Consider the following 12,827-nt stretch of genomic DNA (forward strand, 5'->3'; position numbering starts at 1 on the left):
TAAATTGAAAATAATGGGAAATTTAGCAAGTATCCTTTCCATTAATACCCTTTGATGTCATGACTGATCTCATTAAGCCCTTGGACTAATTCCAAATGTTCCTTGAAAATTCAGGCTTCTTTAGGAGCAATGTGTTGTAGACAAAAAATGTAAAGAGCAAAAATGATGTGATCTCCACCACTTGTATACTTGTTATGTACGGTCAAACAGATTAATAGCAGAATGAAGAATGTTGCTCATCCCTGTGCTAAATTTGGCTGACATCATTAAGCTTATAGTAAAAGACACTCTAAATTCTTTCAGTTCAGTTCCCTGACAGACTATGACACCTATGGATAAATCAATGTTCTGTAAAACTGGAAAGATATTTGTGTTTGAATGACATTAGAGCAGGTTTCACTCTGATCAAAGGGAAAGGGTTTGGTCTTATACATGCCCCAGCTTGTATCCTATACCTATATTCATGACAAGCAGTCTCCTTCCCATCAACTGAAATGATCAATACTTCAGGTTGTTACAACAACCAAGTAGCAAATTCTGACCTTCAGCATACAATATAAGCAATATATATTTCCTCAGAAATATGATATAATTAGACTTTTCTTCCCCACTTCCACTTCTGCTAGATAAAATTTAAATATTTTAATTAGATAACATTTAAATTACATAAAATTAAATTAGATTAAATTAAACCTTTCCCTGAACATCTACAAATTCTCTACAATGCTCTCTAACAACCTGTAATTATTTTAAATCTGCAGCATATCCACATTTAACTCCTAAAGCTTCTGAAGTAATAGAAGAACGGTTGTGTTTCTGAAGAACTGTGAGACTGATTAGAGAATATCCCTGTTCCCATATCTCAGAATGATGTTCTTCTTCTGAAAGCAGCCATTCCGGATCTGATTTGGACTGGGGCCATAATGTTTGGAAGGATAGTGTCACATACAGCACTGATGGTACCTGTCTGTCATGGGTTTGGAGGGAAAGTTCCATCCTATGGGAGTAGAAGGCGGGACATCAGGGGGGAGGAGCTGTACTGTATATATACTTGGAGCTTGTGTGGAGAGTGGGAAGTTGGAGTCTGTGTGTCAGACTGGGTACAACTGTTTGTCAGTTAGTACATACCTGATAGGTTCAGGTTTCTATTTAGGTAGCCAGAACTGATAGGTTCAGGGTCTGTGCGTTACCTTAAAGGGTTCTGTGGGAACCAATCTGTTATATGGGTATGTTTGGGGCTATGCCACGTTACAGTATCTTATTTACCTGATTCTTTTATTTATCCTGTGTGTTGTTTCAATAAACCTTGTTCTTTTATTTATTAAATCCATTCCTGGTCTGTGTGACTCCTTATAGGGAATGGTTGGTGGCAGCATAACTACATGGTGGCATACTCCAGTAGGTCTGGGGTTGGTCCTGCATTCCAGTTTAAATGGGGTTCAGTTCCAGCATGGAGGATCAAAGAGTGAAAATTTGATTTACAATTGAAATGTGGACAGAATGAATTTCTCATCCAATTCTAGTCCAAATCTCTTTACTATAGTTATGGAATATGTAACAGAGATTTGTGAAGTATAAGAGTAACTCTTAAACCGCAAAAATTTTTCAGAGGTTTTGTTTCAATCTTTTCTGATAGCCCACCTCAGTGTTATAGTAAACAACTAAACAAAAACTTAATTTGCAATGCTAAATGTATAACATGCTAGAACATTCATCATTTAAAATTCTAAATATTGAAATATTGTTATACGTACCAAATAAAAATAAGTGCATTTATTTTGTTTCACAATAAAGCTTCTACAGATGAACCTTTAAACCCCAAAATGCTGCCACTGTGAGTGAGTCAATACTGGTAATATAAAGGATTTGTTTAGCCTGATGAACAATGACATTTTTGCAAATATATGGCACAATATGATCAAAGAAAATAACAAGTTAAATGGATTATCTATCATCTCTGCCTATGACTAAATGCATTTGGTCAAGAAGAATGAAGATGCTTTAGCAAAACTGACAGCACTTTGCTCAAAAGGATTTGTAAAATGTTCCAAAGAGGGACAATAAAGGTCATGATGTTTGTGGCATGTGAAAAAGAGTCTCAGACGCAATGACTAATGTGTATGTTCCTTGAAATTATTGGCTTAAAACCACAGTGAAGAAAATACTGCTGATTAAACTGAAGAACTATGTCTGTAAATAGTTCTCTGGAACAACTTACCTCCTGAGATTCGCGCGGCTCCCTCGCTGGGCATTTTCAAAAATCAACTAAAAACACTGATGTTTCGGCAGGCCTTCCCCCCCTTAGTTAATCCCTGATTCCCCTTTTCTTTTCTTTCTCCAGTGTTAAACCTTATTGTTGAATGTTTTTTAAGTAAAACTGCTTTTATTCATTGTTGTACCTGTTGTTGTAAGCCTCCTAGAGTGGTCTAATTGGCTAGATAGGCGGGAAATAAATAAATAAATAAATAAATAAATAAATAAATAAATAAATAATGGCTATTCATGAAAAAATACCCATAAAAATCTGCCTTGCAAATAAACACTACCATTTGAAATATTTTAAAGAAATGTGTGTGTGGGGGGGAACCTTAATAGTTCTTAACTCTTCATTGTAAAGTCAAATTGAAGAAAAGAGAGGGAGGTGACAGTTTCTACTATGATTATTATAGGCTCCCAATCAGGGCAGATTTCCATTGGTTAACATCTTGCATAAAGATGGTAGAAGGAAGTGAACACTTGCTAGCTTCATCTGGATACCAATAGTTTTCTAGATGTCTGTTATTTTGGTTGGGATGCTAGTTTACTTATTAGAGAGACCAAGAAGGTGTTTGCAGTATTGTAGCTTTCTACTAGTGAACTCTCAACAGATGACTGGACTCCTTCCTAAGAAGTTATATACATGAAATTGAACATCTCACATTGGTCTAATTGAGATAAGTCAAGAACTTTATAAATGACGATATTTGGATCTCGGTTCTTACATCTTTGACTGGAAGTGGTTTCAAAGCTAATTTCCTTCTGCACATTTTGCACCTTTTAAGAACAGTTGAAAATACTTTCTTGGTTGTTTCACAGCTGCAAACAATGAAACCACTTCACCATTTATGTGCCTGGTGTTTTTGGTGGCTGCACAATACATGTGCTATGGAACTCCATTGTTCTTAAGTCAGGAATGGGACTCACACCCTGCACACAGTTCAAATGCAGTCATAGGGTTCTACAGTGGTGTTGAGACACCCCACATTTTTTCTGGCTGGGATTTTCCTTTAAAACAAAGCATAGCCTCCTCCTGCATACAGGTTGATACGATTAGAAACTGACCAATGTCCATTGAGAATCTGTTGCCATGGACAATCTCAGAGGTGGAAAATTGCCCCCTTATTCCCAGAGCTTGCATAATCTTGCCCTACAAACTGAGAATCATTTTTCTATGTTAGGTTTTAACCAGATGTGGGGAAAATTTAATAAGAAGTTCCTGGAACTATTTTCATTAAAATGAAAATTTAACATACTAAATTTAACAAATTTAACATTAACATTTGCTCTTTTAGCCTTTGGATTTAAGCAGTATAGAAAGTCAAATCTATTCATCTGTATTTTGTCATAGTGCCTGGACTAGGGATCCTAAAAAAATTTGAGCCAGTGACAATATTTGAAATTTTCAAAAAGTGTCACATATACCATCTGAATTGATGTTACAGAAGATTAAGGACACACCAAATATTCTTGTCTTCAACAAGAAAGAACAAAGTGTCTCACTCCCCAAACTGGTCAACCATTCTGAGATGTTTCACATCTGTACAAGTGAGAAAATGCCAGCACTCCATTTTTGTCAATAGTGGAATTGGCTGCAGATGTTCCATTTTGCACATAACAGGTAATATTTTGCACAACAAAATTGTAATTTAAGGAAAATATTTTTAAGACATAGTATGATTACTTTCACACACAAAATATATTTTCTCTCTTTTTTGAAAACTAGAGCATTTTAATAAAGATAGACAAAATATTGACTAAATGTTCTGGACTGAAAAAAAAGCATGAAAACTCTTATAGTTTCCTAACAGGAAGTAAACTTTTAAAGTATTTTATTTTCATTAGAAGATAATTGAAGATGTACATCCCTATAGAAGAGTGCTATTCACAAAATGGTTGCCATGGTATTAGTGGCCAATCACAAAGCACAATTTTCACAGGAAGGCAAGGTTTTAAAAACATATAGATTGCTAAAGAACCTCAATAAACAGGAAAGGTGAGAGGCTGCACCTCAAAACACAAACCCATTCCTTCAAACTTTCTTTCTCATATTCAGGGTTACTCAACAATTTAAATAGTCTCTCGTTTCCCCAACATGTGAATTCTATTCATTCCATGCTCCCATCTACTCACCTTGGTTAATCATTTCTCTCTTGTTTCAATTTGCTCTTATTGTCACTCTCACACTCCAAAATATGCACATGTGCCCACATAGAATTCTTTTCTCATAACAAGATGCCCTGGAGGCCTCTTGAATTCTTCTCATAGCTTTCTCCAATTGTCCCCATCTCAGTTCGCCAGCTTTTTCCTGCACTATAGTAGAACATCTAACTCCTCCCACTGCTGCTTTCAGCTCTCTCAACTCCTTTACAGGTTTCCCTGCTTCTTCTTCCTTCCTTTTGATCATTCCCTGGTTTGCTCATTGCCATCCCAAGCCTGCCTTCTTACTAAGACATAGCATTAGGGTGTATCACTTCCTTTTTTTTCTCAGTCGTCAGGAGAAATGCAAAACGAAATGCTGCTTCTAAGCTAGCTACCAGTTCCAAAAAGGTCCACAGGTTCACATGAGACCCAGGCAGCTGGTGGCCAGAAATTAGCTCTGAAGTAGATCATCCAATCCATTTGTCTGTCTGTCTTTCTATATAGCTGTTTAATAGAAATTCACAGTTGTTAGTAGTAAGGTACCGTGTGGCCACATATTTCTGGCACAATGGTACCCTATGTTCTAGAGCTGTGTATCTGCATCACAGTGCATTAAAATAATTTCTCAACTCTCCTGAATTTTGCTGAACTGTTCAGGTGGAGGTCTTTGCTTTTTTAATTTCTAATGAGTATTACAGTTTCCAAATTCTGGTGTTGACTGATCATGAAAACTCTTGCACAACACACCTGCCATTGAGCATTAATAACTAAAAATATGAATCTACTGAAGAGGCCAATGCATGCTGAAATTAAGTTGTAATAAATATACTAAATGTAAAAAAGGGGGCTTAGATGGGTGAAAGCAAGGCTTTCCTATCATGTCCAATTCAACTTTGTTATTTCTTTCAGGTCTGACAATTTGCTTCAACAATTAATGAAAATAACTAAAATTGAAAAACCATTTCATAAATATTTCAGAGTGAAATAAATACTTTCAAGCTCTTCTCCCCTATTGGTATCTAGATCAAAAACACCATCCTTATATGGTATGAATCTCATAATTTCAATTAAAAACTCACGTCAATAACTATGAGTCCTATGCCACTGCTTCAAGTAATCATGGCATTGATGCTTGCACTGTGTCAGCTATACCAACCTCTTATGCAATGCAGTTGGGATAGTTTTTATGATAGATATTTTGGCCAGAATCTTCTTTAAAAATTTATGATCAAAAGAGTAGTATTTTACCAAATCATAGTAGTAGCAATAAGCTGCACCTTCATCTCATTCATTCTGACCCTCCAACCATCCTTAGTATATTTGTACCACCCAGAAGCTTCTTCCACGTACTAAAAGAAGATAACTAGTGGTCATAGATTAAATACAAGTTCAGTAGAAAAACTTTCTTTTGCAATCTCTATGCCATATCAAATCCCAGTATGTAAAACACAATGCAGGTATATTAAGCTTTAAATGTGGTAATCCTAGAAGTCAAAACTTCTACAAACGTAAATAGTAGAAGATTAATATTTTTAAAAGACATTTAGAATATTATGAATGTATGTGAATCCCACTAACATTAAAATAAGAGTTGAGGTCACTATTAATATATTAGAATGACCTTACCTGTAATAATATTGGGCTTTGGTGGCATGACGAACTCATATAAAGTTGGTTCTGAATACCCCAGCCTGTTGGTTGCAGTAATTTGCACTTCATAGCTCACTGTCCATTGCAAATGTTCTAGAATAATGTGGTCCTTATTGCCTTGAACTTTTTTCTCCTGCCATTGGTCTTCTTTATCTTTCTATAAAATGCAAATAATAGCTTAAATGTTGGAGAACTGATGAATTAAGTCCCAGAACACTGTTGTTAGTCTGAGTCCTGACTCATCTAATACATGGTAATGGATAAACATCTACTATATGTCTTTCCTTCTGATTATACAGACTGCAATAAGAAGTGGGATGAAAATATGTGATGCCATTTTATTTAACTATTTCATTTTGGACCACAACGTGGTAGATGTAAAATGGGGTTAAGCAAACAAGCTGTGAGGCAGTGCATTCTTGGCTCAAATATCACCTCACTTAAAAAAAAACACTAAGCAGCTTTGTAAGTTATTGTTCCCTTACCCTTTGCCCTGCATACTATATTTCACAATGTAATAACAATTTCATTAATGATTTGATTTTTATTTACAACAAATCCCTTTAAATCTTCAAGATTTATTACAATTCATTACGATTTGAGAAACAGCATCATCATCAGCATTCAAAGTATATCCAGAAAAAGTAGCATTAGAAATCTTTTAATATAAAGTGCATCTAGGCAGGCTGTAATGCAACTGGAAGACCGATGCTTGTACACAGGACAGGTTTTCTTTGATTTTCACTGTTGATACTTTCACTCAGACGTAGCTCATCCCCACCCTTTGTGCAATATATTATAACAGTCTGATGGCATGCTCCCCAATCCAGAGGAGATGCTTGCAGCAGAGGATGGGTACAAGGAATTGCCATATGAAAGAGGAGTCAGGATAGGGCTTCTCTTGATTTCATCCAGAGAAAAGAAAAGGGAGGAAAATAGTGAAAATACACACCATGTATGAGCATTATTTTTGTGATGATACCTGTAAACCTGAGTAAGCATTAAAAGAATTAATGAAAGACAAGTTGACAAAGAAATTTAATCTCAACCAGGTTTTGAAATAAACCCTGCTAGAAGCAACACTTCCAAACTAAATTCATTGTTCTTTTGGCCCAACAGCAGAAAAAATGTGACAAAATCAAACTTGTTAAACTAATACAGTGGGGTCTCTACTTAAGAACTTAATTCGTATTGGAAGGTGGTTCTCAAGTTGAAAAGTTCTTATGTTGAATCTGCATTTCCCATAGGAACGCATTGAAAACCATTTAATCCGTATCTGCTCTTTTCCGTCCATAGAAACTACAGTGGAACCTCTACTTAAGAACTTAATCCATTTTGGAATGGTGTTCTTAAGTTGAAACGTTCTTAAGTTGAAGCAAAATTTCCCATAGGAATGGACTCAAAACCAATTAATCCGTTCTGGCTGTTTTTTTGTTATGTAGAGGTGTGTTCGTACATTGAAGCATTAGTTCCCATAGGAACTAATGCAAAGCTGGTTAATACATACTCTACCACTAGGGGGAGAATTTTTTTTAACCTAAGATGACCTAAGGTTAAAAAAAGAGCAGGAAAGGTTTTTTTTCCTGTTCTTATCTTGGATTTCTGTTCTCAAGCAGAAGCAAAATTTAGCAAATGGAGCTGTTCTTAAGTTGGATTGTTCTTAAGTAGAGACGTTCTTAAGTAGAGACCCCACTGTACCTAAAAGACAATGGTAATGTAAGTTTTACTAATTAAAAACATTTTGACTTGCTTTCTGCAGATGCACATATGATTCCACACTCCCTCTTTCCAAAGAGAAAGGCACCTGTACCTTCCCTTAAAATTAGATGTTTACAGTCCAAACAATGCTATAATTGTACTTGGATTATAACCACCCAGAAGTAAACATTGCCAGGAGTCTATCATATTGCTTAAGGATTCTAGAAATTATAATCCAAGACTATCAGGTGTCCCAAGAAATGTCATTCTAAAAAGAGCCAATTGACCACCTCTGGTTATACTCTGCTAACATAACAGTATAAGAAGCTTTGATGAAAAGTACAGTGTTAGTTGGATCTTTCTTGTTTCCACTCCCAGACGGCTACTGAGATTGTAGCAACCATATCCTATGGATTCAGTCCCTGATGAATAAAGTTCAGATGCAGTACCAGTTTGAAAAATAATACTATTTGGAGGAAACCTACAAAGTATCGGCATCTGTGTAAAACACAGCTGGGATGTTTTGCATGGTCCCTTCCTCCCCTTAGTGTCTCTGAAGACAAATGATCTGCCTCTCTCATGGTCTTAATTTGGGAGGGAGAAGAGAAGAGATGATGTGCTTGAGATTGGAGGTGTTGGCTGAAATATAAAAAGGAATACATTAGACACCTGCTATTTTTTTTCCTGCTGAGCCATTTGATATGAGGTTTACCAGAAATGAATGTGGTAGTCTTATACCCATTGGAAGTAATCCTCTTTGAACTCAGTAGGGAATCACAATTACTATCCTCTTCCACTCAGGATTTTGGAACAAAAGGATAGAGATAACTAAAGACACGCTCTGCCCTGCTATTTCTTTCTTCAGGGGGGAAAATAAATATGCAGCATGGTATATATGAAATATTTCCACTCAGAAGTCAGTTTCCTTCGGTTATATGAGGTTTAATTCCAGATAAATGAGAGCATCTCACTTATTTTAGCCATCTTTCCAAGAGTCAGCTGTTGTATAATTGCAGCAAGAATCAGAAGAAGAAAATAAGTATCATTTAATACTTTAAAAGACTATAACAAGTTTACTAAACTACTTAGTCATTTATTTGTTTTGTTTAATTTTATCTTGATGTTTTGAACTGGACTATAGTTTATTATAGAAACCACTGCATTGGGTATCAAACCATTAAAGCTACTTTCTACTGCAGGACCCAGCTCCAGTTTATATAGACCCATTATTAAATATTTGGAGCCCTAATTCAAGTTAGTACTTTTGCTGTAATCCTTCCTCTCAAAATAAATAAATAAATAAATAAATAAAAAGCAATTCTCTGCTTGCAGATTTACAGCCCCCCTCCATCCTGCACGAAGAACTGCATTCAATATATGCCACCTTGGCTGTTTGTTTCTGTCAGCTCAGCAATAAATCTGTGTAACTCTAGCAACAAGTTAGGCCTTCTAATCTGGCCACAATAGGAATTGGTCACTGTGAGTGCCCCCTGCACCCCTTTACCATGACATGATGCCCCTTGCACCCCTTTACCATGACATGACAAGTACTTGCAGGAACAAGCTCTTTTACTGGAACATTGCAACTTCTTAACAAGCCAAGATGGCTGAACAATAAACTTATAAACATCTAACGCACCAGGGAGTTCACTTCACTCCTGAATAATCCAAAACAAGGACAGCAACTTCACAACAGTCCTTCACTAGGAGAAGCAGAGGCCCTCATCCTCTACCAGTTCTAGAACCCCTTGCAGGTGGGTTAAACATGGAGTGCCACAATGAGGGTGTTGTATGCAGGCACTCTACTGCCCCTGGAGTAGCACAGCCTGGGCTCCTTCTCCAGCTGCTCTTCTATAGTCAATGTTGGTGGCAGCTGCTCCATACATGTAGTACTACTCCTTGGAGGCACGGCCAAATTCTATCTGGACACGGCTGGGCTCACTGGAGTAATGAGGCACAAAGGGAGACGAGCTAGGAGGAAGAAGGCTGGATGAGTGGCACCAGGTATGCTGACTGAGAGGTCCTTTTAGTGGCACCACTTGTCTCAGCTGCTTCTTCAGCCAGTGGTGTGCCCACCACTGGTTCCCCAGCCTTCTCACCTCATGTTGCCTCACCCGGTCTTGACGTACTCAGGCTGCTTCCTCAAGGTGGCCTCAGGAACTGGCAATGGATCGTTACACAGCCAGCTGTTGAGTGCTCTGGTAACACCAGCATCTCTTGAGCCTCAAACACCTCTCAATCTACAGTGTCTACCCAGCAATCTTCCTTGTCCAACTCGCTCTCCTCCTGAAATCCCCATCCTGTTATGGCTACCCATGTGGCCTTCAAGACATTGTCCGCATCTGCACTGCCACACTCCAGTCCACAGTTGAACTGTAAGTTGAAAATCTCACCTGACTCTCAGGGAGGTGGAAAGCCCAATTTCACCAGCACAGGGATCGGGGATGGTTCCATAGTCACTATGAGCTGAATAGCCATATAGCGGAAAAGACTGATAAAGTGAACCAAAACTATTAAACCAAAACTATTAAGCTTTTTTTAAAAAATTTGTACTGAATTATTTGTACTGAATAGCTGCTTTTTAGATCTTTCAAGAACAGAAAGACATAGTGGATATTTTAAAAAAGTGGTTTGATAAAGTAATGATAACTGAAACATTTTGAAAAGAACAGGATAAAAACCATATGAAACTAATTATCATCATAATGTGCCATCAAGTCAGTTCTGACACACGGTGACCCTTTTTAGGGTTTCCTGCATAGAGAATACACAGAAGTGGTTTACTCTTCCCTTCTTCTGGGGGTCACCCTGGGACTGTGCAGGTTGCCCAAGGCCACCCAGGCAGGCTCTTCTCCCTGGAAGCATACTGGGGAATCAACCCCTAGCCTCTAGCTCAGACACCTAAGTCACTGAGCTATCCAGCTAGCCATGAAGCTAATTAGTACAGGATAATTATCTTGTCTGAAAGGTGAAGGATAAAAAGTAAAAGAAATATAGTCAACATCACACTACTTTGATAGCCATTTTTGAAAGAAGAGCAAGAAACTCTCCTGATTCCATGTGACAGATGGGAATTGCATTTTATATCAACAGATTGCCAAACGTAATCTAAAAAAATTAATATAAAATATTGTTGCTTAAAATAGTCCTGCATTTTTGCAAATGTTCATGTGAAACAGAAAGGAACCATGAAACATATTTTTAAAAAATATTATTGCTAAGGTTTAACAGCTAGGAATGTTTCCTTTAAAAAAACAGAGAGGTCCACTCCTAAAGGGAAATCCGGTCTTGCATTCCTCCCCCCCCTCACCGCACAGCTAGTCATTTTTTCCTGTGGTTTCTTATCTTGTGAAAAAGAGGAATGAGACATCGATGGGTGGTGCTGTTGAGTGGAGAGGGAGAGGCTAAGATTCTACATGAGCTATACCACCACCCCTGCCCCAATATGATAGAAAGCAAAGGTTTTGTTAGACCAGAGGTTTACTTCTCTCTCTCAGTCTCTTTTGGAGGCAGGAGGAGAGAAGGGATTTCCCCATTTTCACATGTTTAAAAATATCCACTGAAGAGAGAATAAATATGGCTCCATTGTCACTTATGCCCTGGTAGCACAAAGCCCAAGAGGGCTTAACATAGACTGGAGGCTTTGACATAAGAGTGTTCCATCTGGGTGCACAGGATTGAATTTTTCCCCACTAGAAACAGAAGATGTGTAACAATATTTGCTTTTTTTCTTGAACATTTTTTGTAGAAATCCTGAAAATAAATGTATCCAAAAGGGTGCAAAGCTATACATCTCACGGTCACTTCAACTATATTATTGCATTTGTTGTCATATTAGTTCCACAATTTGCATGAAGAAATCAGAGACATAAAATATTTGTAATCAATTATGAAGGACAGTAAACCCCAGAAGGTATACATAATGAAGAGCAACACAAAAGGTATGTTCTGTCTTTCGCTGAATTCAAACTCCATTGCATCATAATTTCTAGTACACAATAAAATGAAAAACAATGCTCTTGCTCAGGGTCATTATATGTTTCTTAAGTGCCCCGGCCACAGTACAGATAAATAATGATATGGGTCCATAATGAACATATTATGAGAGAGTTCATTTTTATTTTACCTTGCTATTATTCTGCTATAACAATTAGCTGGGAAATTCGTTTTGAAATGTCATCTGCATATTTTCATGCCTCGGTCTTCATCTATCGCTTTTATCTTTTGGCACCACTGAAATGTTTTATAATGTGTGTGTGTGATGGTATCACTTACCTGTTTGTTTGACATGAAAAACAACAGCCCTCAGGAAATCAAGTAAGCAGCAACATCTGTTTCCTCCCCTTGCTAGCCTTTATGTACCGTCTGCCACTTCAACATTATTTTATCCAGTCAGAAAAAACAACAACAAGAAAGAGCTAGGAGCTTTCAAAATCCCCATCAAATGGAAATATTCTTTCCATACCTTTGCATGGCTGAATTCAGGTCCATTGTATTCTTAGCATAACTAGATCTGGATTTAAATATATTCAGTTGTACAATTCTATGAGCAGTATGTAAAATTAAACTTCTATTAGAAGAACAATATACTCCACTGCAATTGGGAAAAGAAGCTTTCTCCTTTTCCCAATGCAATCCTCTCTGTACCTCCAAAGGTTACTCTAAGAGCTGGAAAACCACTTGGAACTGGGTTTTGGTGGTTCTGAAGGATGTAGGAGACACAGAGGAGGTTCTATTACCGAACAAGTTTAACTTCAGGAACCTCAGTTGATTCCAGTAAATTCCAATTTTTCATTTTTTTAAACTTAAACTTGACATATCCTAAATTATAAGTTTTAAGAAAAGAAAATAGGCTAAAATAATTGAAATAGATCTAATCAAACCAACAGGACTTATGTAAGAGCAGAATAACAGGCACCATGTATTTTAATGGGTCTACTGTAGCTGAGACTAGCACTGATTTAGCTCAATGCTTGTATAAGAATTCATGCCCATTTTTGTTATATTTGACCTAATGCATAGCTGATAATGCAATTTTGTCCAACATGCATCTTTTGGGGAGACCTTTTTCTCACATGATA

At 37.2% G+C, this 12,827-nt stretch overlaps 1 protein-coding gene across 4 annotated transcripts in view; it reads right to left on the minus strand.

Moving 5' to 3' along the window:
- NCAM2 (neural cell adhesion molecule 2) overlaps positions 1-12,827 on the minus strand; it is a 319,495-nt gene that overhangs the window by 42,284 nt on the left and 264,384 nt on the right. For all 4 annotated transcript variants that reach the window (XM_020789611.3, XM_072994055.2, XM_072994054.2 and 1 more), the window contains exon 15: positions 6,025-6,205. In XM_020789611.3, coding sequence (XP_020645270.1) covers positions 6,025-6,205 — 181 coding nt within the window. The remainder of the gene's footprint in view (positions 1-6,024; positions 6,206-12,827) is intronic.

This window comes from Pogona vitticeps, chromosome 3 (assembly GCF_051106095.1).
Source record: "Pogona vitticeps strain Pit_001003342236 chromosome 3, PviZW2.1, whole genome shotgun sequence".
Taxonomy (NCBI): Eukaryota; Metazoa; Chordata; class Lepidosauria; order Squamata; family Agamidae; genus Pogona; species Pogona vitticeps.